At 49.6% G+C, this 27,998-nt stretch overlaps 1 protein-coding gene across 1 annotated transcript; it reads right to left on the bottom strand.

The window, feature by feature from the left end:
- On the bottom strand, positions 1–25,462 carry PLA2G4D (phospholipase A2 group IVD; the record flags this gene model as incomplete). Its single annotated transcript, XM_080644715.1, has 20 exons — positions 1–227; positions 1,354–1,540; positions 2,394–2,560; positions 2,836–3,027; positions 3,158–3,265; positions 3,515–3,652; positions 4,030–4,147; positions 12,039–12,261; positions 13,465–13,601; positions 13,939–14,074; positions 14,257–14,294; positions 14,425–14,535; positions 16,691–16,827; positions 17,170–17,233; positions 18,718–18,760; positions 19,839–19,879; positions 20,565–20,696; positions 21,236–21,372; positions 21,567–21,639; positions 25,418–25,462. The coding sequence occupies 20 exons, from the start codon at positions 25,460–25,462 to the stop codon at positions 1–3; spliced, it is 2,454 nt and encodes an 817-aa protein (XP_080500841.1).
- Between the last annotated feature and the right edge of the window lie 2,536 nt (positions 25,463–27,998).

Here is a 27,998-nt window from a genome sequence, read left to right as displayed (position 1 = left end):
TTAAGACTGTGCCCCTGGAAGCCTGGCCTCCAGGGTCTGGTGCTTCAGAACCATCTTCAATGCTTGCAGGATGGTACCCTGGCTGTTCTGCACATTGTAAGCACTGAGTTGCAGCAGGTGGTCAAAGTCTTCCTCCTTGTAGGTCATGTTGAACAGGGAGTAGGGTGAGGTGGCCCCAGTGAGATCCACCTGGCCGGCCAGTAGCTCTGTAGGGCTGCACTGGATACCTGCTCAGGGGTAGGAGGGAGTTAGGAGCAGCACTCAGAGGCCTCCACAACTGGGCACAAGGGTGGGCTGTTCCCCACTGAAGGGGCTCCTTGCTTCCCTCCCAGCCCTCTATGTCTTTGCCCAGAAATATAAATGTGGATAGTAGGATTCTCTTTTGAGATATGAAGAGTTTGCTGCTCCTCACATTTTATTTCCTTGTAGCATTCATGTCTTCCACTATTCAGGTAACTGAATATCCCACCTGAATATTCAGGTAGCCTTATATATCTATATCACCTTCAGGGGTAAGCTGGAAACAGCCAGAACAACAAAGTCAAGTAGGTTAGTGAATGGATTCTTAATAATGATAAAACCAAAGGATTTTTGCTTTGGAAGAACCAGTATTTGCTGAGAGGAGAAGAGAATTCCAAGATGTGTGCTGAGCATGTTAAGAGTAAAGCTGGAAGGTTTGGAATTATGGTGGGAAGTAGAAAATCAGGAATAATGCACAAAGGCAGGAAGTTGGTTTTCCCAGCAAAAGGAAAGAAAAGTCGGACCAGTTGGTGGAAGGCAAGGATGGGACGGAATGTGATAAGGGTTTAGATTTCAGGGGTTGCAGACAGGCCTTGCTCACTGAGAAAGAGGCCCAGCTCACTAGAAGCCAAGTGAAACCCCAGGGGGGTTTAGGGGCCTCTGAGAGAGGGGGACCGGGACCTCTCTTTCCTGGCTGTCTAGCCTGGGGAGCTTTTATGAACTCCTCCAACAACTTGGTGCCTGGTGGAGCAGCAGTGGAGCAGGCTGCAGACGGTGACAATGCAGGTGGCCTCCGGATGTGGGGATTTTTGGAACTCCACCCCACAAAGCAGGAGAGCTGGGGGGCCCAGGTGTAGCCAGGGGAACTTGCGAGGCAAGGGGGGTGGCACAAGAGCATGGGGTCATGACAAAGAGGACAGCAGCACAGTGACTTTGCAAACAGAGGGCACCTGCAGGGATGTGGGCATCTGCAACAGACACCAGGGCACTGCCATGTCCAAGACGGGGGGTGAAGGGACTAGCCTTAAGACTCTCCTCCCTCTGTGCTGGCCACAAGGGCACTGGGGAGGGCCCAAGGCTACCAGGCTGTTATGGAGGGAGGGGCTGCCTCACCTGGGGCTGAGTGGTCCTTGAAAGAGGCATTGACCAATGGGAAGTGCAGCAAGACAGGGGCCTCGGGGCAGGTGGGGTCCGAGAAGAGATGGCACTCCTTGGGCTGGCGCTGGTCCTGTGGGCTGGGCTCCACACGGGGGAATGGCAGCCCCAGGCCTCGGCAGTACACCTCAGTCTGCTGCAGCGTCTGGTTGGGGAGAGGGCCCCAGAGAGAGCCAGCTACTTCCTGGTCATCCAGGTCTGCGCTCCAGAAATGCTAGGATGGCTCCCACCCAGACTGCCTGCCCAGTATCCAGACAACTGGCTCCTGTTCATGGCCCTGTGATGCTCAGAGGGAAGCAAAGGATGCCATTGGTCTGCAATGTTGTTTGGTTAAAATCTTTAGTTGGGCCGAAACCGGTTTGGCTCAGTGGATAAAGCGTCAGCCTGAGGACTGAAAGGTCCCAGGTTCGATTCCGGTCAAGGGCATGTACCTTGGTTGCGGGCACGTCCCCAGTAGGGGGTGTGCAGGAGGCAGCTGATCGATGTTTCTCTCTCATCAATGTTTCTAACTCTCTATCCCTCTCCCTTCTTCTCTGTAAAAAATCAATAAAACATATTAAAAAATAATAATAAAATCTTTAGTTGGGTTACCCCGCACCTCCGGCCCGATTTCGGATTGCTCTTGCTGGGCTATTCAAGTCCCAGAGCCTAGAGGGCCTCAGGAGGGGACCCACTTCAGTATCACGGCCCCAGCCCCCACTTCCCCAGAGTCCCAGGGAGGCTCTGGTGGGATGGATATGGACGGGACAGGGTCTCCTCCCCGCTCTGACCAGCTGTTCCTTTTGGGGCAGGCCTGGCATGCTTCCTCCCTGTCCACCTGTCCTGGGAGTCCAGCACTCCAGCACCTCCAAGGCCTTTCCAACCAAGGACTTGGCAGGAGCATTGGTCAGAGCCTCTCACCCCTCCCTCCCTTTGGGGACTCAAGTGGTCTGGGCCAGTGACCCAGGGGCCCTGCTGCTAGCCCCAGGAGCTCAGTCTGGCCGAACAATCAGAAGCACCTCAAAAGGCGAGGACAGGGAGTAGTCGAAGGAGAGTATGAGGTCCAGCCTGCGGCCTGGCCGGAACATAGAGGGAGCGCTGGTGTTGAGGAAGTAGCCGGCATCCACCAGGCAGAGCTGGGCCTCCTGCGGGGTCAGCTGGCCAGGGGTGGAGTCTAGCTGGCTGTCTGATGGGGGAGGAGAGACAGTCAGGGGCAGCCACTCTGCCACGGATCACCCACTCACAATCCCCTCCTTCATATTGCATTTGCTCCCACGTCCCCTTCTTACCTCTGGTGTCACTCCCTGAATGCACATGACACCTGCCCTTCCCATTACCTTCCCAGGCCACTCCCCAGGATTGGGTGCTATGACCCCCAAGGCCTCTGCCAGTCCCAGCCACAGTCCAATTCCACCTTGGAGTCTAACCTTGTTGCCCAAGGACGCACGGCAGTCCCCTTACCTGCCCAGGTAGAGAACTCTTCCTGGCTGCGGTAGTCCTGGTGCAGCTGCAGGCCCTGGAGGAAGTTGGAGCTGTGCTGGCAGAGTGACCTGCCCGTCAGGACGCCCTTAAATGCCTGGGCCAGTGCTGTTCCGGGCTGCAGCCACAAGGCCTCCAGCCATGAGGAGGTCCTCAAGGAGGTAGGGGGCTCCTCTGGGCCCAGGGAAACAGACATTGGTCCTGGCGATGCCTGGTCCTGCCTCCCTCTGACAGCCCCCCACCCCTGGCATCTGAAGGGGAAGCGACCTCATTCCAGGCTCCCCTTGCTGCCTTCTTTTCCTACCCAGGTTCCTGATCTTGTCCTCGATGTGTTGCTTCCAGGCATCACCAGAGCTGGTGAGGTCATACCAGACATCCAGCAAATTCAGGGAGAAAATGTTGCTCCAGATGCCTGAAGACCAAACCCCATGAAAGGTCAGCCCCCGGCCTCAGCGCCCTGCCCCCCATGGCTTGGAAGCCAGCGGTCCCCACCCCTGGGTGCAGGTGGAAAATGAGAGGAGGGGCAGGCTGCCTCTGCAATGCCTCTTCCCCACAGCCCAGTGTGGCCCTCTCAGGGGCTCTGCCAGACCTGAGCACAGGAGTCACATCCAGTCAAGGAGGCCTGGCACGGGCCTGGCCAGGGCCTTCAGGGTGACCTCACCTTCCAGGAAGCAGATCCGGGACTCAGGGAGCCTCCTCATCAGCTGCCCCATAAAGAACTCGGAGCCGAAGAGCTCAGACGGGACAAAGGCTCCATACTTCAGGAATCCGACCTCATAGGGGGAGAACTCGACCCACTCTAAGGGGCAGGAGGGAGCATGGGAATGAGGGAAGAATGGGCAGGGGGAGCCCCAGCTCTGATAGGAGTCAAAGGTTCTGCCCCCAGCAGGCCTCAGCCTCCTCCCTGCCTGGCTGACTCCTGAGCTGACCACTATCCTACCCAGCCCCTTGACCACCCACTCACCACCATCACCACCACCCCACCCACCTCAAGGCCAGCAAGGTCCACTGTCTGGCTCATCACCACCAGAACCACCACCCTCCCTGAAGGCTGGGCCATCTATGCAGGAGTTTCCTGTTTGAATTCTCTGGGGACCCACAGGGTCCAGAGCAGCTGTGGGCGTACGCACGTGTGTGCACGTTGGAGGGTGGAGTGGGCAGGACTGAGGACTGTACCCTTGAAGTCGGAAGTCTCCAGGTTGTTCTCTTTGACATTGAGGCTCAAGTAGAGGGGCAGAGGGTTCTGGCCCTGCGTCAGTGCAGCTCTCTGTCCTGACAGCTTCCGATCCATCACCTGGGTGGGGGGCAGAGGGGCACAGGGCCTAAGTGAGGTTAGGAGCACCCTAGAGGGGGCAACTCCATCGGGACAGGGTGGTGGGGACAGGCTGCAGGTAGGAGGCAGCTCCCCGTTAGGATTTGGGTGGTATGGGTCGCTGTACGCATTCAGTTACCACTCCTGCCCCGATGTTCTGAGCACAGGGTCACACTGTGGGCTATGCAGGTTGTGCTCTGTGCCTCTCCAGAGAGTGCCCCTCACAAGGGACTGCAGTGTCAACAGTAACCCCGCCCTGCATCCTGTGGTTCAGGGTGGAGGGGGTGTTGTCCCTGACGCACAGACACGAAGGTGCACATACACCTAAGCACACGTATTGTCTAGAAAGGACACTGGAATCTCCTCGTAGGTTGGAAGTTGAACTGGCAGGAAGATGAGGAGGGAAACTGGGGAGGATTGGAGATGGCCTGAGTCAGGGCAGGGGCGGTGAGGTTGGAATGTTTTAGAGGTAGAATCACTACCACTTGGCCTGGTTGGATGTGGGGCATGAGAGGCAGGTAGGGGGCTGCTGGTCACAGCTCCAGGAGCAGGGTGAAGTCCCTGCAGGGTCTTTTCAAATGTAGAAGGTCACCCAGATTTTACAGTCCACCTTATTCAATCCACAATTGAAGTGTGGTAGTGGTGAGAGCAGTGGTTCCCAACATGGGGCACTTTGATTTTTAAGAGAGGCAATTGGAGAATGAGATATTAACAGTGAATTTTTGGCATTTCTTATGGTTCTAGTGGCCTCATATACAGTATATAAGTACATATTGTCACATATTTGTGCATTTCAGTTCTCTATTATATGTTTTGAAACTTTATTTGCTATTTTTCATATCACTTCATATTATTATTATTTTTTAACAATTTCTTAGTGATTTCTTCCTCAGTACTTCAACTGTCCTTTCGTTATTCTATTTTTCTCTTTCATGGATGCCATCTTCTTTGGAAGCTTGTTTAGACCAAGTTAATTGCCTTTTAGGCTTCCTCCATGTGAATAGTTCACTTTTTGAATAATAAGAATTATATGTCACAGGGGGGTCATCAGGATTTTAGAGATTCTTAGGGGCATGGCTAAAAAAAAAAAAAAAAAAAAAAAAAGGTTGGGAACCACTGGGTTAGAGGAACAATGAGAGGAAACTCTGGGTGCAAACTAGAGTAGATGGAGAGCAAATAAGAAAAACTCTCTTGGGGTCGTCAAGAAAAATGTCTTACTTACTGTCATTGACTTTTGCCCAAAGGGACAGTGAGAGCTCATCTGCAAGGAAATTCAGACCCTAATACCTATTCTCTAGGTAACTGTAAGAGCGAGGAAAGGAACTAAGCTGGGAAATTGGTCCCATAGGATGTTTCTTACTATAAGTAGGAATTGTATATTGAATATGTAAGCTATCTGTATTAGCAGCTGTGCCCATTTAAAAGTCAGTTAAAATATACTATAGCAATTTTACCTCAATTACTAAATAAATAATAAGTGAAAAATTAAAAAAAGAGTGCCCCTTTAGTGTACACGGTAAGCTCTGCCAGGGGACAGCTGCCCTTTTAGGTTCACCTTAATGCTGTTCCAGGGTTAGCCCCTCCCAAACGTTTTCCTAGGGTCTTTACCTGCCCCTCATCATCCCCTAGTTTATTCTTGCCTTCTGTTTCTAATTTTCTCTTCAGTAACACTCCAGGCTCCGTGTTTGATGGCAAGGGCTGTGTCTGGCCTTCTGGGGTTCTAGGGGCACAGAAAGTTCTCATTCTATCCCTGACCAGAGATGCAAACAGGGTTCATCTCGAGCATCAGCAAGGTTAATGCCGGTGGCTACCTGGAGCCCCACCTTGCGGGGAATCCTGCTGCCACAGGCCCCGGGCTGTTTCTGATGGAGCAGTGCACGTACCATGACGTGCTGCCCCTCTCTGAGGCTCTGAGCTGGAGGGCACCTCCCTCAGCAGTGAGGCCTAGGCGGTTCCCAACCTGCCATATCAGCCCTCATCCTCAGGCTTACTTAGAGAGTTTGGCAAATATACAGATTACTGGGTCTATTCTGAGAATCAGCAGAAACCACTTAGGAATTTGCCTTTTAAAAATCTCCCCCAGGTGATTCTGAGGATCAGCCAGGTAGATGTGTGTCCCAGGACGCTTGCCCAGCCCATCCAGCAAGGAAACCCCTCCACCGGTGAAGTTACTCTTCCCATCAGCCCGCAGTCATTGGATGAAAGCACCTATGTGTCAGCCACAGTCTCTCCCCCACTTCCTCGGTGACACCCAATATGACTTGAGTTTTAGGGAATCCACAGGAAAAAAAACCCATATGGCTTAAGCCACGGACACTGATGATCTGTCTTATCTGCAAGTCAGTCCTGCAGATGTGAATGTGTGTGTGCTGAGAAAGGAGGGGGCCTGATTAATACCTGATTTTCCATTCTCAAAGTCTTTTGAGTTAGGAATCCTGTTGGCCTGGTTATGCCATGTATGATGAAGGGAGATGTGTCCTTTTACTCAGATGCACAATTTCTGCTCTGAGGAAAGGTTTGGAAAAGGATCAGCACACCCCATCCATCGACTGAAACAGGATTCCTTTTCCTGGAATAGCTCACCAGTAAGTCACGGCAGGCCTCTGGGCCTCTAGCCTCCTAGTTCCCAAATGAGGACCCCTAACCCAGCAGAATGCCACTCTGATGCTGGAGGGCCACCTGAAGTAAGGGCGCCGGGTGCAGTGTTGGTGACATGGTGACGTGCTCGGGATATACAGGGTGGGGCGAATGAGTGTGTGAAACCTTTCGTCCAAAGTTAAAGAAAATCATGTAAGACCGTCACTCAGGAAAAGATAAGAGAAAAATGAGCTTCTCCTTGAATGGCGAACAGGTTCTAAGCAGTTCAGTGCTTGCCAGTAAAAGGCTAAAGACAAAAGTTTCGAAGGAGAGTTTGAGAAGCACTGATTATAACTAGTGTATTTTACAAAGGATTTTTTTACAAAAACTGAAGCAATATTATAGAAGTATGTGAACTAATAAAGTTGTTCTGAGTAAAATTCAAGGTATAATATTTCTCTGACAATGTTTAATGAAATTGTAATTTGATGTGAAGGGAATTACATTTTCTAGTATTTTAAAATTACTTTTGGTACTGTAGATTAGTATAGTACAGATACTTATTTTTATCTAAAGACAAGTTTAAAATCAACACTAAATTTGTCTGAATAAAGAATTTTTTTTTAATCCTCATCTGAGGATATTTTTTTCCAGTGATTTTTTTAGAGAGAGTGGAAGAGAGAGGGAAAGACAGAGAGAAACATCAATGTAAGAGAAACACATCGATTAGTTGCCTCCTGTACATGCCCCAACCAGGGCCCAGGCCAGGGAGGAGCCTGCAACCAAGGTATGTGCCCTTGACAGGAATCAAACCCGGGACCCTTGGGTCCATAGGCCTACACTATCCACTCAGCCAAACCGGCTAGGGCTGAATAAAGAATTATTTTTAAAAGCACAGAATGAATGTCAGCTTTAAGAAATAAAGCATGATCTGGCCAGTGTGGCTCAGTGGTTGAGTATCAACCTATAAACTAGAAGGTTACAGTTTGATCCCTGGTCAGGGCACATGCCAGGGTTGTGGGCTCGATCTCTAGTGTGGGGCATGCAGGAGGCAGCCAATCAATGACTCTCTGTCATCATTGATGTTTCTATCTCTCTCTCCCTTTCCCTTCCTCTCTAAAATCAATAAAAATATTTTTTAAGAAAGGGATAAAGCATGATAACTAAGAAAAAAAGTAATATTTGAAAAGCTTTCCTATTGGGACATTTTAAAAGCCAAATGGGTGCCCATTTTAAGGAATACATTATTGCTCAATAATACCACAAGAACTTTCATTCTTGTGAACAGAAAAAACTAATTAAGTTTTGTCTTTTTAAAAAATAACTATGATGAACCTTGTACATAAAACTGTGCACTGAGCATCAACCTATGAACTAGGAGGTTATCGTTCAATTCCCAGTCAGGGCACATGCCTGGGTTGCTGTGGGCTTGGTACCCAGTGGGGGGCGTGCAAGAGGCAGCCAATTGATGATTCTCTCTCAGCATTGATGTTTCCATCTCTCTCTTCCTTTCCCTTCCTCTATGAAATCAATAAAATGTACACACACATATATGTATTATAAAACAACAACTGTGCACTGAGTCATTACTGGAGGATCAAATGGTAATTAAATTAGTCTTCTTTATGGCCTAGGGTCAAACTGCATTTTCTAGCGCCTTGTAAAATGAACAGTTAACAAGCTTCTCCCATTCTATAGTAACTAATTGGTGCCACTAGGCAGAAAAGTCCGTTAATAAAACAAACATCCTCAAAACTGAACATGAATTTAAACAGTAGATGAAAGAATACAAGGATATATTAATAAAATAAAAATATTTCAAGTAATTATGTTGGTTTTATAAATTCAATGCCATTTCAATGAAAATCCCATTTATCATGAAATTTGACTAGCTGATTCTATTCTGTATACAGAAGAGCAGAGGGCCAAAAGCAGCCAACATCATTCTGAGAAGAACCAAGGTGGCAGATACAGATAAATTTGCCCTTTCAGATACCAAGATGTATTACAAAGGCAGAGTAACTAAGCCAGTGTGATATTGGCACAGGATCAAGAATCAGTCTCATCAGAACGGAACAGAGAGCTCAGGAAGAGCCCTGTGAATATATGAAAGCTGACACATGACAGAAGCAACAAGACTGATCAGTGGAGTGAAAAAAAAAACCCCAATAAATGATATTGGGAAAGTTTGCTATCTATATGAGGGAAAAAAAACCTGGATTCCTATTCATGTAATACCTGAAGATAAACTCTGGGCAGATTCAAGTCCTAATTATAAAAGACAAATCTTTAAAACTTTTATAAGAATACTAGAGCCCCAGTGCACAAATTTGTGCATGGGTGGGGTCCCTCTGGGTGGCCTGCAGGGATCAGGCCAGAACCTGCAGTCCAAAGCCACCTGCAGCTCCTACCTGCCACTCCCACTCATCCTGGCCCCGCTGTGCCTACTGCGGGCTCACACCCAATCAGTCCCGATAGGGAGAGGCTCACGCTGCTGCAACAGCACTCACCAGCCATGAGCCCTGCACCTGGTGCCCTTCCAAAAAGAGTGGCCTATGGGATCGGGCTGAAACCGGCTCTCCGACATCCCCTGAGGGGTCCTGGATTGGGAGAGGGTGCAGGCCAGGCTGAGGGACCCTACCAGTACACAATCAGGCCCAGGAAGGACCAAGGGAGGGCTCCAGGGCATGTCCAGCCCATCTCGCTCAGTGGCCATCGGCTGGACCCCAGCAGCAAGCTAACCTACTGGTTGGAACATCTGCCCCCTCGTGGTCAGTGCACACCATAGTGAGCAGTTGAGCAGCCTTAGCATATTATTAGCATATTATGCTTCAGTTGGTTGTTTGCTTGCTCTGCCATTTGGTCTATTTGCATATCACCCTTTTATTATATAGAATATAGGACAATATTTTATAACTTCAAGATAGGGAAAGATTTCTTAAGAAGACCCAAAAAGCACAAACCATGAATAAAAAGAATACTATATTGGGTTATATTCAAATTATGCATCAAAATCTATTGGATTTGGTAAAGGATTAATATCCAAGATATATAAAGAATTCCTACAAAATCATATAAAAAGATGAACTAAATAGAAAAATATAAGAGAATTTGAGTAGGTAATCCACAGAAAAGGAAGTCCCAATGAAAATATACTTCAATGAAAATATGATCAATTTCACTAAAAACCAAGAAAATGAAAAACTACAATAAAATTTCATTTCATACCCATAAAATAAAAATTCTAAAACCTGAAGAACATGTAGGGAAAAGAAGTTTTGATACACTGGTGGTAGGGGTGTGAATTAATGCAACCCTCTGGGAGAACAATAGCTAAGAAAGTTGAAGGTACATGTACCTAGTGGCCTAACAATTGCACTACTGGGTGTACAACTTCAAGGCACAGAGAATCTCTAACACATGTGCACAGGGAGACCTGTACAAAGCCATTTGTGTAAATAATATGTTTATCTTAAGGATATACATTTTTAATAAAAGTATACCTAGTAAAGGTATATGTAATTTATAATAATAAAAGCATAATATGCTAATTAGACTGGATGTCCTTCCAGATGACCTTCCAGACGAAGCCGGGGCTGCGAGGGAAGCCCGGGTCCTGGGTGCCAGAGGGAAGCCTGTGCCGGCAGCCAGGGGAAGGAAGGCCTACGCTTGCATGAATTTCGTGCATCAGGCCTCTAGCAAAGTACATAATAACGGCATATACAATAGATGTTATATGTTACATAATATAGTAAAATATGTATATAGGTTGCAGATACGTGCTCATAAACCTAAATTCAGAATAGTGATTACCCCTGAGAGCGGGAGGGAAATGGGACTGGGGAGGGGACCACCAGAAGCTTTAACTCTTTCTGTTACATTTCATTTCTTAGGCTGGTTGATGAGATCATGAATATTCATTACATTATTCTTTATGCTTTATGCATTTTATTAGGACTGAAGATTATCATAATAAATATTTAACAACATTAAGATTTTTTGAAAAATAAATGTATTTTTTGTTTTGTTTTTAAGAGAGAGAAGAATGGAGAGGGAGAAAGAGAGAAAGAGAAACACTGATGTGAGAGAGAGAAACGTTGATGGCTGCCTCCCACAGGTACCTGACAGGGGGAGAGAGGGATGGGCGGGGGAGGGGGTGAAGCCCACAACCTGGGCCTGTGCCCTGACAGGGAATTGAACCGGTGACCTCTCAGTGCATGGGACAATGCTCAACCAACTCAGCCATACCAGCCAGGGCTAAAATAAATATTTTTAATAAATAAAAAAATAAGAATGGCTGGTAATTTCCAAGTAGCACTGTGCTTGCCAGCAAGAATAAAAATAATTTTTTAATCAAAGCAAATTCATTTTTAGTTAGTTTACATGATAATTATTCTTTGTCAAACTCCTGACACTCAAAGATAAGACAAGTAAGAATCTTTCCTTTGCTAGTATATTTGATAGTTTACTTTTGTTATGCATGTTAAATATACTTTTTTGTGTTTTAGTTGTTTCAAATGCTTTAAAAAAAACTTTGTTCAGATAATTATATGTGGTACAACAATAGTGCAAAAAATCACTGATTTTAATAATTGTATCGTTTAATGTAAGATTCAGTAGTTAACTTACTAAGCTTTCCTTAAAGAAGCAATTTATAAAAAATGTATATGCTCAGATTTGTCTTAATGGTGTTAGGAAAATAGTAAAGAAATATACTAGCTAACACTGAATGCTTACTCTGTGCCAAGTACCATTGATTGCTCACAACAACCCTGTTAGGTAAGTACCATTCTCATTCCTATTGTGCAGGTGAGAAAATTGAGGCACAGAGAGGGTCAGTAACTTGCCTAAGACATATAGCTAGTGAGACGCATAGGGGATAGAACCCAGGAATCTGGCACCAGAATCTTGCTTTTACACTACCATGACGATGAAGAGGAAGAATATATTTCATATTGTAGTATAGATAAAATAAAAGCTGTTTGAACAATCTCACTGACTCTTAAACGCATGCAAAAGCTTTGTCTGCTGAACCGACTTTAGCATTGTCTGGTCCCTAGTCCTTGGGAGGCCCAGAAATTTCAGTTTGATGGCAATTTAATTGAAGAATAGCCTGACTCATAAAGGCAGCATCCCGAAGCTGGGCAGACACTGAAACACAGTGGTTTCCACATTCTTTAACCAAGGGTCCAGGACGCTTAACCTGCAGACATGCGCATGCGCGTCAGCTAGCTGCGGGGTTGCCACAGCCTTGCCCATGCACTCACGCTCCACCCCGCATGCACAGGTGCCCTACCTGGTTGTGCAGCATGGACTCCAGCACCAGAGCCCACAGGTCCACAAAGGTTGTGGGGCGCCCCTCCTCCGTTCGCAGCTCCAGCTCCTGGCGGTAGCTTGCCAGCCGCTCCGAGGAGAAGGCTTCCAGCTTGCTCTGGGCCAGGTGTTCCCGGGCATATCGGATGGGCTCCTCGAGGTCCTTCTGAGACCACTCAGGGTCCCCATATAGTTGGGCCATTGTCCTGGGAGAACAAAGGGACAGTACAATAGGCTGATGAGGCCCAGCACAACTCCGTCTTCCAACGCTGCAACTCCGTCCAACGCTGGAGATTTCTCCCAACATTTTGTTCCTGCCACCAAAGCTCCGCCTTTCTGGAAAATGCTTCAGGGCTTTCCCTCCTTCTAGATCAGGGCTGTTCAATATAGATATAATGTGAGCCGCGTATGTAATTAAAAATTCGTAGTAACTACACTTTTTAAAAGATCAGTAAAAATTAATTTTAATAATATATTTAATTTAAATGATCATTTCCAATATGTAATTAATATAAAAAATTAAGATAAATTTATATTTTTCCAAACGTAGTCTTCAAAATTCATACAGCTCTATTTGGACTAAGCACATTTCAAGTGGTCAATAATCGCACATGGCTACAGCTACTGTAACATACAGCACAGCTCTAGACCCTATTTCCATCTTCAGAGGTCTGTCCTAAAGCCCTTTGAGGCTACTTGTCAACGGCTGTCACCTAAACCCTTTGAGGTGAATATCCTCTTTCACTTCTTTAAGTCACATTTCAATAAGATTCAAAGGAATGCATCTCTTAACAGTGAAAAGTTTCATTTCATTATAGGCAGGCTGGTGTGTAGGGAGACAATTTTGTCTTTAGGTAAAATAGCACCTCCTGACCTCAATTTCCTCATCTATACTATCTATACTATAGGGACAATAAAAAAAACCGCCCTAGAGAGTGTTTTGAATATTAAATGAGGGAATAACAATTAAAGAAAAAAGAGCTATCAATTTGGAGTTCCGGGAATGTGTCAGACGAGTTAAGTGCTTTACTTGGGCTGTCTCACTCTAATCCTATGGAGGATGTGCTATTATTACCCCTATTTTGGAGATGAGTCAACGAGAATCAGAGGAAATAAGCTGGTTAAGATTACCCAGCCAGTAAGTGGTGTTGGGGAGACTCAAACCCAGCTCCTTCTGAATCAGTTGCCTTAGACCTCTTCAGAAGTATGGAGAGGAAATCCTGTAATGCCTCCCTCATGGCAGGACTTCTGTAATTTCTGTTTCCTCCCTTTGAGACAGCCACATGGCACCCATCAGACCATACTGCTCACAACTACTTGGTTTCCCCATATAGAGGGTCCTTCTGGTGTCCATTCCACTCCCCTCTGTGGCCTGTCATCTCTGATTCTCCAGTCCCCAGGGCCCTCACCATGTAGCTCCCGAGATGCCGCTGAAGTACGTCACACAGTCCAGGAGTCCCAGCTTTTTCAGAGCCAACAGGTGGCCATAGAGAGAGGTCATGGCCCGGGCACCTCCTCCTGTGGCCATGATCCCCACGATGGGGACCTGGACCACACAAAGACACAGGCTGGCTTAACAAGGACAACGTTAGAGCTGCCTCCTGCCTCCAGAGAAGGGACCTGATCAGGACGGGGTCAGGGCCTGGTGCAGTCAGAGTTAGAGCTATCACCCAGACCCTCCCCAGGAAGTGACTGCTCTCAGCCCTGGACACAGCTCCAAAGGGAGTGAGGACCCCAGAGCTCACCCATGCTCCATATCTCCTCCCACATGCTCACTCCCCAGTCTCTGCTGACTGGAGTGTCTGGAGAGGGCATAGGAATCAGGTACTCCCTTAAGGCCGGTCCAAGGTATCTGCACCCCCACCCCTATGTATCCCCCAAACCTCATCTTCCTGTAGGTCTCTGTCCAACTGCAAGGCCTTCTTCAGGGCCTTGGCCACCACCTGCTTCCTTCTGCTCAGGAAAGCTTTCTCCTCCATACATAAGTCGAAGCCCAAGTGCACCGCCAGCTCCTTAGGGCTGGGACAGCAGAGGGTCCAAGGGTCAGGGGGCACCTGCAGAGCTCAGCCACTGGTTGGCCAAGTGCACAATAGCTGCCAAATAACATCCCTGCTCCAAACCCCAAGGACCAGTCTTTCCACAGCACTCCCCTGCCTCATGACCACCCCTTACTGTCCCCGACAGATATAAATGTCCCTTACCAGCCCTCAGCCTTGAGCTGTAGCCTCATTCCTGGGGCCTGAAATCAAAGAAAGAGACTTTGCTCAGAATGTCCAAGACCCTGCAGGGAATATGAGTATCCACTGGGGGCCTTGGGCTCCCCCGTCTTTATTCTCACTGGCACTTCCCATCCAGCCGAGTCCACTTACATTTGTAGCAGGAACATCAATGATCATTTTCTTCCCCATAGTCAAGGACTTCAGAGGCATAGTGAGGAGCCCTGCTGAGGTGTCTGAGTTCCAGTCTTTGCTTTTGGAGCTCTGGAGGGAAATATTCATTCATTCATTCACTCAACAAACCCTTACTGAGTAGCTAAACAGTGATCCAGACAGACACAGTCCTTCTCTGGTAATATAAAAATAATTACAATATTTATAATTATTAAAATTATCTATCTATCTATCTATCTATCTATCTATCTATCTATCTATAAAAGCCTAAGCGACCATTATGACTGGAACAACCAGAATGACTGGTCAACCAGTTGCTATGATGTGCAATGATCACCAGGGGGCAGATGCTCAACACAGGAGCTGCCCCCTGGTGGTCAGTGTGCTCCCACAGCCAGCTTCCCGCGGCCAGTTGGCCCCCCAATAGGTCTCGATCGCCAACCAGGCCGTGAGACCCCACTGGTGCATGAATTTGTGCATTGGGCCTCTAGTAATAATTATAATTATAAAAATAATAGCTTATATCACCCTGGCTGGTGTGGCTCAGTTGGTTGGAGTGTCGTCCTGTGCACCAAAGAATCGTGGGTTTAATTCCTGGTCAGAGCACATACCCAGGTTTCAGGACGCAACTGATCAATGTTTCTCTCACATTGATGTTTCTCTCTCTTCCTCACCCTTCCTTTCTAAAATTAATAAAAAAACAAATAAAAATAATAAAAGCTAATATTTATTTAATGTAATAATAGCTAATATTTAATTATGTTTGTGAGAACCATGCCAGAGTCCCCAGATAGTAAAGGCTAATTAGAGTGTGGATAGTATGCTGGAATGTCCAAGGCCACTCTGAACATGCTGCAAGGCCACAGCGATCTCACAGTACAATGTGCCCTTCTATAACCCAAATGATTGATGACATTGTTGGCTAGAGGCCTCCTTTGTCTAAATGGTATCATGCATGATACTGACCAGCTAGAGGCGGCTGCTGAGGTGGATCTGAGAGTCGGTACTGCTACGATGTAAGGTTACGAGCTCACAGAGAGCTCAGATGTAGCTACGATGTTAACCAGCCAGTGTGCTAGGCAGGGGAGACAGGAGAAGCTGCTGAGGTAGAGAGCTCAGGTGCTGCTGCTATGTGAAGCGGTGAGTCTAGGGGGCAGCGTGCGGCTGCTCAGATAACAGCTGTGGGTACAGAGATAATGCTACTATGTGGGAAAGATATGTGTTCACCAGCCAGTGTGCTAGTATGGCTGCCTGTATGGACTTTGCTGTGAGGACTGTTCTTGTCTGGGCTATGTGGCCACTGGCTTCTGCAACAAAGACTCATTCTTGTACACCCACAACTTCTCTGGGCTTCTCTGTCTAAGACCCGGCGTCCTAGGAGGTCCAGCCCCAGGGAGAGGGGCTCAGACCCAACACCTGTAACTAGTGAGCAGAGGATAAAGGAGGAACTTGGACTAAGTTCCCAACAGTTAGTGGAGCGAGCGGGGTTCAAGAAGGAACCTAGCCTGGCGTAGTCGGGAAGAATTGAGAGGAATACATGGATTCAGAGCAACTCAGAACAGCAGTGCTGGTGCAGAGCTCTTGCTGCCTCTGACATTGTTCTAACTGGATCATGTATGAATTACAAAGAATTTACCAAGAAACGGGTAATGAACTAATATTCCTGTGTTGTAAAGGAAATAAGCAGTGTGATAAGATAACCAGAAGTGGGATGTATGAGGTCTATTTAAGATGGGAGAGCCCCTCAGAAGGGGTACCATTTGAGCTGGGATCTACATGAGGAGGAGAAGGAAGAGAAAAAGGAGAAGGAGGAGGAAGCAGCCTTGGAAGGAGACAAAGGGGGACAGGGAAAGCACGGGCATGTCTGAAAAGCAAGAAGGGACAAGCTATGGCTGGAGCATCATGAATGAGGGGAACGTGGGTCAAATGAGGCAGCAGAGGTTGGGCAGGGGCCAGGCTGTGCAGGGTCTGTGGGCACAGAAACAAGATTTTTTTCTGAGAGCATCACTGGAGGAGCCATTAAAGGGCTCAGACAGACACAGTGTAACAGTCCCTCCCCACACCCCCGCCAGGCCCTTGTGACCCTCCTGTCTGCCAAGGGCATGTGCCTAACTGGGGGAGGCTGACACAGCCACAGGGGACTGGCCTTGGCAGGGGGAAGGCCAGGGAGGAGCCTGCAGCAGCTGGAGCTAGCCCAGGGCCTAGGTTGGTGAAAAATCTCCAGAGTCGAGACCCAAAGACCCACCCTCAGGCGCCCTCTCAGCTCTGCCTCTTGAGCCACCATGTAGTGAAAGCGGAAGGCAGAGGCTGTGCCCAGGGCCGATGTCTGCGTGTCTTCATATGACCCCTTCAGCACCAGCTCCAGCTCCAGGTTGTCCTGATCTAGGGAGAGAGGGAGAAGGGTAACACTAGGGGAAGGACCCAGAACACCGGCAGTACTGCCTGGACATGATGAAGGGCCATGGCAAACAGGATGCTGGAAAGGGCTCTCCCCAGCCTGCTGGGCCCCATCCCCCATGGAACTCCCACCTCCTGTGACATGCCCTCCTCCAGGTCAGGGGGACCCTCCTGCCCAGGGGATACCTGTTGCCCTTCTGCTCTGTGGGCAAGAAGAGGCAAGCTCTGCCCTGCCGCTCACCCCCTGCCCTGTCTGGGTTTCCCAGCCACCCCATCTACCCGCCACATTCCGAGCAGAGGTCAGACCTGGTTCTGAGCGGGTCTCACCTGAGACCTCGGCTGTGTTCCCCGTGCTCTCCAGGCGGATGTCCAGGCATGACAGCTCTCGAGCCTGGGGCAGACCACATCATGGGCAGGGTTGCAGTCCCTCAGCCTCACCCTCTGAGCCCCACCGTCCCAAATCCACCACACACAGAACAAGAAGTGGGGTCCAGAGTGGGACTGGACCAGAAAACCCTCACCCCACCTCTGATGCACTGAAACTGCTAAGCCAGATGTCCTGGGATAGCCAGGGGAGCCCCATCTCTACCCACCCCCAAGCTCTCCTAGATTTGCCGAACTTCTGGAATCTCTGCAGGCCCCCCAGCTGCCAGGCACAGTTTTGTGTGTGTTTTTCAGTCTCTGCGTTTCTCTACAGCTTCAACCTGGAGGATGCGTTCATTCTACTACAACTGCTCCCTGAGAGTATTATACAAACCACCGGTCTACAGGGCAATGAAATGGATCAGATAAATCCTTGACATTTTAGCAACTAGAGTACCTCCCGACTGCCCTCCACTTAACTGACTTGCCAAACGAGACTGCTGCGTTCTCTCTGTAATGCATGCCAGCTGACAGCTGCAGCCCACTCCTGCAGAACTGCCAAGTTCATCAGCACCCCCCAACCCGGGTCTCCATCACCTCAGATAAGGGGCAGCTGCCATAGGATGACTATTCTAATGTGTGCAGGCATCCCTCGAAGATAGTGTGGGTTCCCTTCCAGACCAGCGCAATAAAATGAGTCGCAATAAAGTGAGTCAGAATCTTTTTGCCGGTGGAAGGTCTTGCCTTCAATGTGTAAACAAATGCAACATCTGCTAAGAGCAATAAAGCGAGCGCCATACAGCGAGGTATGCCTGCATCCGCAAAAGTAATGCCAGTCCATCAAACAGGCAGTCGCAGGACCCTGAGGTGGTGCCCCCTTCAATTTGGGGCTCTAAGTGCCTTATCCACCTCCTGCTGGGCCTGGCCCTGCTCCCGGTCAGCTTGCTTGTGGGGGACTGCACTTTGAGTAGAAAGTTTCAAATGCGTCTCTCACCACCATGTGCCCTTTCCTCTCCATGGCAGCTTTGTGAGCTTGCTGTGTTTAGGATTGCCGACCAGGACTCTCCACTGTCTCAAGGAAGAGCTGACTGACCCTCCTGACGCTATCCCAAAGCTCCCGGATTGGAAGTGCACCCCCTGGACACTCCCTCTGAGCCTCAGTTACCTCCATATTAACTAATAACATGGCTTTCTGGCCAGGGCTTCCTCTTCTGGGGCTGAGAACTATGAGTTCATTACAGGTGACCAAACACATCAGGACGGACTAACAATTCCCCCATCACCCCCTCAGCCATACAGCCTTGAGCAGAACCTTCTCACAGCAGAGTCTCAGCCTCCCTCTCTCCATGTTCCCTTTAGTCCTTCTCAGCCCCCAACCCCCGACCACATTCCCAGGTGACCACCTAGCTGGGAGGCCAGGGGTGGTCTGCCGCAAAGCATTGTCCTTGCTTTGTCCCATCTGGCCCACCCCCACCTCAGCTCCCCTCATAAGCCTGGGAAGGCAATGGTTACCACAAGGACGTTGTTGGTGATGAGATTTTCTGGGCGGTCTGACCTGGAAAATCAAACAGTCCACAGTCTGGCCTTGCAAAAGCAAAAGCTCCCTATGCTAACCTGCCCCCTCCCAGCCCAGGCTCCACCCCATGGGGACTCCTGGATGATGCTGAGGGTTCTCTAAGTCCTGGATACTATGCAGGGTGCGGGGAGATGCTTCTGAAGAGTGAAAGGTGAAGAGAGAGAGAGTAGGGCAGAGAAAACATTGACCTTCCTCTCCTCATTTCTCTAAAAGGAACCCCTAGCCCAGCCCGTGTGGCTCAGTGCTTGAGCGTCAACCTATGAACCAGGAGGTCACGGTTTGATTCCCGGTCAGGGCACATGCCCAGGTTGCAGGCTTGATCCCCAGTGTGGAGTGTGCAGGAGGCAGCTGATCAATGATTATCTCGCATCATGGATGTTTCTCTTTCTCCCTCTCCCTTCCTCTCTGAAATAAATAAAAATAAAATCAATAAAAAATTATTTTTAGCAGAAACCGGTTTGGCTCAGTGGATAGAGTGTCGGCCTGCGGACTGAAAGGTCCCGGGTTCGATTCCGGTCAAGGGCATGTACCTTGGTTGCGGGCACATCCTCAGTGGGAGGTGTGCAGGAGGCAGCTGATCGATGTTTCTCTCTCATCGATGTTTCTAGCTCTCTATCCCTCTCCCTTCCTCTCTGTGAAATATCAATAAAATATATTTTAAAAAAAATTATTTTTAAAAAAGAATCCCACCCCCAGTCTGGCATGTTTGGGGAGATGAGGGACAGGGAATCTGGGCTGGACAGACCAATGGGAAGATCTGGGACAATGACATTTTCCTAAATAAAGCCTGGGTCCTTAGACACTCCCTGGGCTGTGTGAGACTACTCACTTTTTTTGCTTTCTTTTTAAAAATTTTTAAATTTAAATTATTTAAAGTATTACATATGTCTCCTTTTCACCCCATTGACCTCTCCCCAGACATTCCCATCCCCCAGCACATGCCCTTACGCCTCTACTGCCTGTGTCCATGGATTATGCTTATATGCATGCTTACAAATCCTTTGGTTGATCTCTTACCCTACCCCTACCCGCCTCCACCTTCCCTCTGAGTACTCACATTTTTTCCATTAGAAACTCCACATCCAGTTCCTCCTGTCCCTGGAATCAAAGATGAGCAAGTCATCCACATTTATATAAGTCTTTAGAGTTGACAGAATTCTTCTACATTCATTATTTCATCACCTCAAGTCTCTAAGGAAGGCACAGTATTACAATTCTTCCCATTTTACAGATGAGGACATTGAGGCTTAGGGAAAGATGGATGGGCTATCTGCCAAAGTTACCACAGTTGGTAAGTCTGCAGAGAACAGGTCTCTGGCAAAGCTGAGCGGGGAGATAAGGAGCACAAGCCAAAAGAGGCTGATGCCCAGGGCCCATTTCCTCTTTCTCTTGAGTGGGATCCAACCCCAGAACTCTGGCCTCCTCCACCCCCGCCTTCACCTGCTGGAGAAAGAACAGACACCTTCATCAAGCAGGCCTTGGGCACACGGAGGTTAGAGGCAGTAAGTAGGAATTAAGAAGCCACAAATGCCCGAAGGGTTAGTTGTACGAAGTTGTTTTTTGAGGACAGTAGGAAGTTCTCCACCAAAACCTCCTCCCACAGACAGTAAAAATCTCCATTGAATGACTTAGTCTATAACTATCAAGTTGAGCTTTGCCTTTCCTATTAAAATGTAAATATCTCTGGGAGGGGTTTGCCTCTTTCGGTGAATCAGTTCAACCCAGCAGCATCCCAACAGATGGGAGAATCTGTGCAACTTCCTTAGCCTGGATCCCCATGCACCTGAGGGCGCAGGGAGAAGGTCTTCCGGAGCAGCTTGCCAGGGACGACTTCTGAGATGTCATAGAGAAACTTGAAGCAGGCGTCATCCTCTGTGACTGAGTCCTCATCATAGACACTCAGCTCCAGAACATTCTAGGACCAGAGAACAACTTAGTACATTTTTACTCATGGCTACAGCCTACATGAGAGCCAGAAAAGATTATTCCTCCATGCTTTGTACTTCAAAATAAAAATAACAGTAAAACTTACAAGTAGTAAAAGAAAACCCAGAAAAGTTCCCAATTTACCCTGCTAATTTTTATTTTTATAAAATTCTTTCAAAGCATCTTTCCTCCCCCATCACACCCCTGCTTTGCCGGTTCCCTAAGGCATTGCATGTACCAGGCAGTGTATTGGAGTGCATTATCTTTAACCTCACAGCAACCCAAGTCAGGAGGGGATTCTTACTGTCTCCATTCCATGGATGGCCAGAGAGAGGACCAGCCACTTGCTGGAGGTCAGGCCCACAGGCACTGGGCTCACACACGGTCTCCTATACAGCACATCCAGGCTTGGGGCCCAGAGACACCCTCTCCCCAGTTTCTCTAAGCCCTGGAGGAAAGTGTGCTCTAATCCAAGAGCCCTCCCTGCGCGAGGTATCGCCTGTCCTCAGGTGGGTGGCATGACCTTACCTTAACCTGACTCTGGATTAGGAAACTGAAGGTCTCATTCCATACAGGATGGCTGGAGTTGGTGACTGTTTTGGTCTTAAACTTTATTCCAGGTACGGTTGGCAGCTGTAGGACCACATAGGGGTCTGCCTCGCTCACTGTCAATGTCAAGAGAATCATCCTGAGAGAGAATTCCTCACACCCCTCTCCAGGGGCCTTGCCAGATTCCTACAAAGACCCCGGAGGCCACAGTGGACAACCCACCCCAGGCCAGTCCCAAGGCACGTGTTGGGCCCTTCCCTTGGGACCCAGTCACCCCTATAGCCCTGAAGCCCAGGAGACAGTTACTCACACACGTCAGCCCAGCCCAGGCCCCGAGCCTCCAGGACCCTCACGGTCAGTCGCCAGCAGGTGGAGGCCTCCCCCTGCAGAGAAACGGCAGACAAATGAGTCCTTTCTGCTCATTCCTGAGCCCACCAGTCTGGGCCAGGCTTCTCTTGAGAGGCTTGGTGGCACTTCCAGGTGCTCTGGGGCCAGACAGCCTTTGCCCACCTCTGTCCTGGGGCAGTGGTTCTGGGCTGCAGCAGCCATGGAACCAAGCAGGGGGGTTGGAATTTGTGGGACTCTCTTCCCATCAGAGAGGATTGCACAGTGTGGTGGAGAAAGCAGGGAACTGAGGACTAAGGAATGGCCACCACACTGGACATGTCAGTTCGGGGTCACCCCATCCCAGAGTTCCCAGAGAGGGCAGCCCTTTGGTAAAGCGTGTGACCCCACTGCCCAGCCTGCCCTCTGGACAGCAAGTGGACGCATGACTCCAGGGAGGCTGAGCCTTGGGGAGCCACAGGTATTCACCTTCTCTTGGGTGGAAATTAGGAAACTCCAAGAGCATCAGGCGTTGCTGTGAGCAGTGGGTGAAGGGTCACTGTGTGTGACGATGCTGGTGAGATCAGTGGGCCCAGAGACAGCCAGTGAGGAGGAAGAAGAAACGAAGTGGGCAGAAGCTGGGGGAGGCGGGGGGAGACAGAGAAGAGGAGCAGAAGAAGGTGGCAGGGGAAAGCAGAGGACAGGTAGGGTGTGGCTAAGTCCTCCTGGGCACAGGCCACTGGGGAGATTCCCCAAAGCCCTACGATGGAGGTCCTTGGCACTGCTGGGACCCAGGGTTTCTGCTCTTCGCCAGGCCTGGCTGTGTTGCTTCTTCTGGGCGCCCTGCACACGTTTTTGATAAGAAGGCAGAGGCAGCACCGTGCTCACAAGGTGGACATTTGTCATGGCCTGGAGGGGACGTGTGTGAGGAAGCCAAAGCTGCTTCCTGCCTCGCACCCTCCCAGGACCTGTCCCACTGCCATGCTTGTGAGCAGAAGTCTTTTCTCCCCCCGGGAGCCGGTCTCTGCTCCGCGCAGGTGCTCCTCGCTAGGGGCTGGCTCAGTGTCCACGGGACGTGGCTCTCCACTCCCCACAGAGGGCCTTACAGGACAATGAACCACAGCAAAGCCACCTGGGACTCATGCCCACCCCTCCCCCGGGTCCCAGCATCGCCCCGCTCCCGTGGCTCCATGCTGAGTGTCCCTGTCATTCCGTCATCTTTCTGGCAGAGCACATGTAATCCTCCCAGCAAAGGAGGCTTGTTTTCCCCTCCCTGATGATCATGACAGGTCATTACTAAGGGATTAGCTCCAGTGACACCAGCAACATGTCAACTCTGCAACTCTTCAGCCAGAGGTTGACATTGGCAGGGATTTCATGCGTTTTCAGACACCTGGTTCCCTTTCCTCCCTGCACCCAGATCCCGTCACTGCATGCCACAGAAAAGGTGCTGGCTGGGGTCCCGGGCCCTGTAGGGTGCTGTGCTGCAATGCCCGCTTCAAAACAGAGGGGAGGGCAGGGGCAGCCCACCCTCTAAAGTCTCTTGGGCCTACTAAGAAGTGCCCCCAGATGCTCACTTTTCATCCAGTCACGTTGCCCAATTTGAGCATTATTGCTCATGCTCAAACCTCAGGGTCACGGAGAGCCTCTCAACCTCAGAAAGCCTCCCATCCCCTGGCAGGACTTTTTTCCTAATGAAGCGAAACCCCATTTCTCTTCACCTCTTAGACATCGCTAACATGAACACCCAGGGGATGGGCTCTGGCAACAATTCTGACTGGTCATACTAGGGGCAGTAGAGTGGAGTGGACAAGGGCAGCCTCCCAGCCAGGCTGTCTGGATCTAAACCCTGGTCCTCCACTTATTTGCTGTGTGACTCTGGGCAAGTCACTAAACATCTCAGTGCCTTCTTTTCCTCATACGTAGTGGGACTAACAATAGTTTCAACCTCACACCGTGTTCTGAGGCTAAAGGTATTAATGGTGATAAAATGTTTAGCAAAAAGCCAGCAGTTTCTATATAATTGTCCTATGTGCTTGTCATGTTTCTAGGTGCTGTACTAACATATTACATATATGAACTTGATTTAATCTCCCAACAACCTTATAAGATAGTAGCCTCATTTCTTCTCATTTCACAGACAAGAGAACTGAGGCTCAGGAAGGATAACTTGCCCTCAGCCTCAGAGCTAGTCGGTGACATCATTAGGATTCAAACCCAGGTCTGCAAGGCCAAAGCTCATGACCCTGTGCTGTTCTACCTTCCCAGGACTGTGCTTCTCTGTCAAACCATGCAAACTGCCCCCACTGCCCTGTGGGTATCTAGAATTTCATAGGTTTGTTTTAGCCAAATACGATATTGAACGAACATGTTAACTCATAGGATTCTTTTCCCCCTGGGGCCTTGGGGCTCCATCTTCCCCATTGAAAGATGGTCTCACCTGGAATACTGTTCACTGATGACTGACCCTGGACACTTGTGGAGGAGTTCTCCAGCAGGGACCCCCTACCCAGCTTCCTGTAGGATCCTGGGAGTGCCTCCCTGCAAAGAGTTCCAGCCACTGTCTCCCCCGGAGCAAGGACCCTGGGACCTACCCCATCCTCCTCTCTGTGCAGAGGATCATGGGGGATGTGGCCCAAGGGAGTCCCCAACCAAGGTCCAGAGTATCCGCGACCACGGGGTCTTCAGCAGGAAGAGAGAGATGAGCAGGCCACCTTTTCCCTGCTGGCACCGAGTGATGCATGCTGGGGCAGTGAGGAGGTTGGAGAGGAGTGGGAGCTACAGCACAGCCTCACGCCCTGCGCCTCCTGAGTCAGGCTGAGCAGAGCAGGCGCGTCCCAAAGCAAGTCCCAGGTGCCCGGCCTGTCCTGGCAGCCAAGCTCCTGCCGCCAGAGCAGGCTCCAGTCTTCCGTCCAGCAGAAGAGCCTGGGTGAAGACGCTGCTGAGGCTCACCCTGAAGGCTGGGTATCAAGGGCCTGATGTTAGGGACTCAGCCAGTTCCAGGAATATCAGCAGGAGGCAAGGTGTTTTCCAGGTGTGAGGGCAAACTCAGGATCCCAGGTCACTAAACCGTGGGCTTTAATTTTGCCCCTGGGCTAGGCTTAGAGCAGGCAGAGGGTGGGAGGAGAAGGAAGCCCAGCTTTCTCCGGGGAGATGAGGATAAAAGGGACACTTCAGAAACCTCTGTGGCTGGGTTCGGGGCTCAGGCTCCAGCTAGAGGAGCCGATGGAGCCAGGGCTTTCTAGCACCTTCACCACCCTGCTCCCGCAGCTTTGAGTTTCTCCCAGACCCCATCCGGGCGTTTGAACTGATATCCGCCCTGCAGAGGGTCCTCCAGACCTCAGGCTGACACAGCTGGGGCCGCAGGTGGGTGGGTCCCTCTCTGCCTTTCCCAGGATTCCTTGGTGTCTGAACCCAACGCAGGCCTGGATCTCAGGGCCAAGGCTCCAAAAGCCCAGGAAAGTTTGCAAATAAGGTATATGCCTCTGCTTAGTGTACTTGGTACACTTTGCCTCTTCATGGCCACCCACTGGGGCTCCAGGGGAGACCTGAACAGCCAGTCTCTCTGGCCTTGTCCCTGCAGAGAATGAGAAATCTGGGCTGAAGGGAAGCACAGGGCAGGGCTAGGGTGAGCAGTTTGTAAGCTTCCCTGGCCTGGTTTCAGCCTCATCACTCTTGGGCAGCGTAAATAATTGATAGTGGATGGGGATTTGGGCTGGCAGAGTTTTGGAGACGCACAGGGTGGTTCCTGGGTTCCAGGAAGTCCACTGTCTGCAGTGGCGGGCTGGGGGCCTGGCAGGATCTGTGTTGCTTTGAGGGGAGGAGGGGAAGGGTTACCTGATGAGGATGGCCAGGTGGCTCCCTAGGTGTCAGTCTCTCCATGACAATCCTTTCAGCTCTGCTCCAGGCCCAGCTCCCTGGCTGGCTGGCAGCAACTCTTCCAATGGGATGGGACTGGCTGTGAACCTGCCAGCCTCTGAGGAGCCATGGTCCTATAAACAGGTTGGGGCTCCACCCTCAGGTCACTCCCTCAGCCCAGAGCCTTCTCTTCTTCCCCAAGAGGCTGGGTCAACCAGCATCTCCAGAAACCTCTGGCAGGGCTCCAGGGCCAGCAGGTGGAGCAGCACTTCCAGATGTGGGGTGTCAGGGCTGCAGATGCAGCAAGGCAGGGAGATGAGTCCCAGAACAGTGGCAGGAACCTGCTCCACTGAGGCAGCAGGCCTAGGGTGGGAGGGGGCGAGCTGAGAAAACCCTACAGCCCAGCCCAGCCTGAGCCAGGCCAGCCTCTGAGGGAGGAGGGCTGTGCCTCTGGGGGCAGACAAGAGGCCAGGAGCCTGGGTGTGTGATAAAGGCAGTCACGGTGGAGGCCCTGAGCAGCCTTTGAGAGCTGCCAGGGGCTCTGGACTCTGGTTCTAGACCACTCACCACCACTCACCCTCAGCTTTACCCTCACTCCTTCCATTTGGCTGGGCCCAGGAGTTTAGAGGATTTTCATTAGACTCAAATGGCAAACTTTGTAATAAAGGTGGAAGAGACCAGTCAAGGAAATTCGTAAATGGTATTATAGGGGGTGAGGGGAGAACGTGGTGAAATCATGTGTTTAAACTATTTAATGTGCACAAGAACACTAAATATTCTCCTGAAATGGCATAAATTCAGTCATTTTACTGTCAATTCACTATGCAATTGAGCAATAATGATTTGTTTTTCCAAGGCAACTGAAACTGAATTAATGTTAAATTATTGCAAATGGATGTAAAATGTTTTATTACAGAATCAGCCAAAAAAAAAAGGAAAATAGTGGTCTATGAACAAATGAAAGAAATAATTTGCATGAACCAGATATAAAATCTAATGAAAAAGAGGAAAATGTAGAAACCTACAAACAACTTATTCCAAAGTGGGTTATAGATGAAGCAATGCACAAAGTCCCCGGCTGATGAGAGGCAGGGCAGTTATAGAATAAGAAGAGCAGATGTTCAGTAAATGGAAGTGTGTCCTGCCCTACAGAAGAGCTCATTTCTGAGCATTTTGAGCATGGCCCCTATCTCAAGGGAGTCAAGGGAGAGGCAGAAGTTTCTCCTGAGCCCACCTCTAAAACGCCCTTAGCTCAAAACAACCCGCCCACCACAGAAGCGCATCTTGGGGTGACTAGCTCTTAACGCCCCCACTTGGCTTCCCCCTTTCTACTACTCTCTACACTCACTCAGCATTTATAGACCCTCTAAAACCCACCCCTCCCCCCAAATTTTTTCTGTGGAACCAACCTTCCCCCTGGCCTCAGCCCCACAGTTTGGGTGGTGTTGCTCCACCGCCTCCAGCCAGCCGTGGTAACACAGCACCGGGAGCAGGCTGGTGGCCCCGCATGTGGAACGTCCCTGGCCGGGTGATTGGCTCGTTGGACCCATGACCCAGGCTGGTGCAAAGTAGATCCTGGTGCATGAAGTGCAGAGGGATGTGCCTCCTCTTTCCTGCTGAATAAGCACCTGGGAGGATGTGAAGCTGGAGCTGCTACTGTAGCCATCTTGCCGCCTCATGACCTGTCAGACAATGGAGCTGATCATGTAATACTTAAACAATCGTGTCCAGGCAGAGGTGGGTTAACTGTGGAGCTAATGGGCCTTAAACTGGGTCCTCCTCTTGCGCGCGCCCTTCCAAGGCTCCGAAGAGCCCGGCAATAGGGTCTGGTGGTCGTTCACAAGTTCATAAAATTGCAAAAGTAAACTATTTAAACTACAACCAGTTTAGACCATTTTCTTCCCATTCTTTCACCTTCTCTCTTAGTGTTGATGTGACTGATCCTATTTTTAGAATCTGAGTAAGGAGAAGTTGAGTTAGAGATGCATCTAATTTCAGTTTAGTGGGACATAATTATGCGGTTTGGAGTCAGTTTCCTGTATAGCGAGGTTACTGCTAGCCATTCTGGTTTAGGAATCATTTCCAAAAAGACTCCTACCACCCGCTGTGCCAACTCATCTGGCATGGTGACACAGGTACACAAAGCCAGAGGTGGTACTGCAGTGGGAGGAGAAGAGAGGAAGAGAAACAAGGTCTGAAATAAACAGAGCCAGCCCTGACCGGTTTGGCTCAGTGGATAGAGCGTCGGCCTAAGGACTGAAAGGTCCCAGGTTCGATTCCGGTCAAGGGCATGTACCTTGGTTGTGGGCACATCCCCAGTAGGGGGTGTGCAGGAGGCAGCTGATCGATGTTTCTAACTCTCTATCCCTCTCCCTTCCTCTCTGTAAAAAATCAATAAAATATATTAAAAAAAAAAAGAAAGTGAAAAGAACCCACAGGATAGGAGAAAATATTAAAAAACAAAAACAAAAACAGAGCCAGAAAGAAGTCTGGCAAATTCTTACAATCAGACACATACAAATTTAAGTGAAAGATTTCGTTTCCAGGGCCACCTGATCTT

This window comes from Plecotus auritus, assembly GCF_963455305.1.
Source record: "Plecotus auritus genome assembly, chromosome: 1".
Classification (NCBI taxonomy): Eukaryota; Metazoa; Chordata; class Mammalia; order Chiroptera; family Vespertilionidae; genus Plecotus; species Plecotus auritus.
This window is presented reverse-complemented; position numbering and strand designations above follow the sequence as displayed.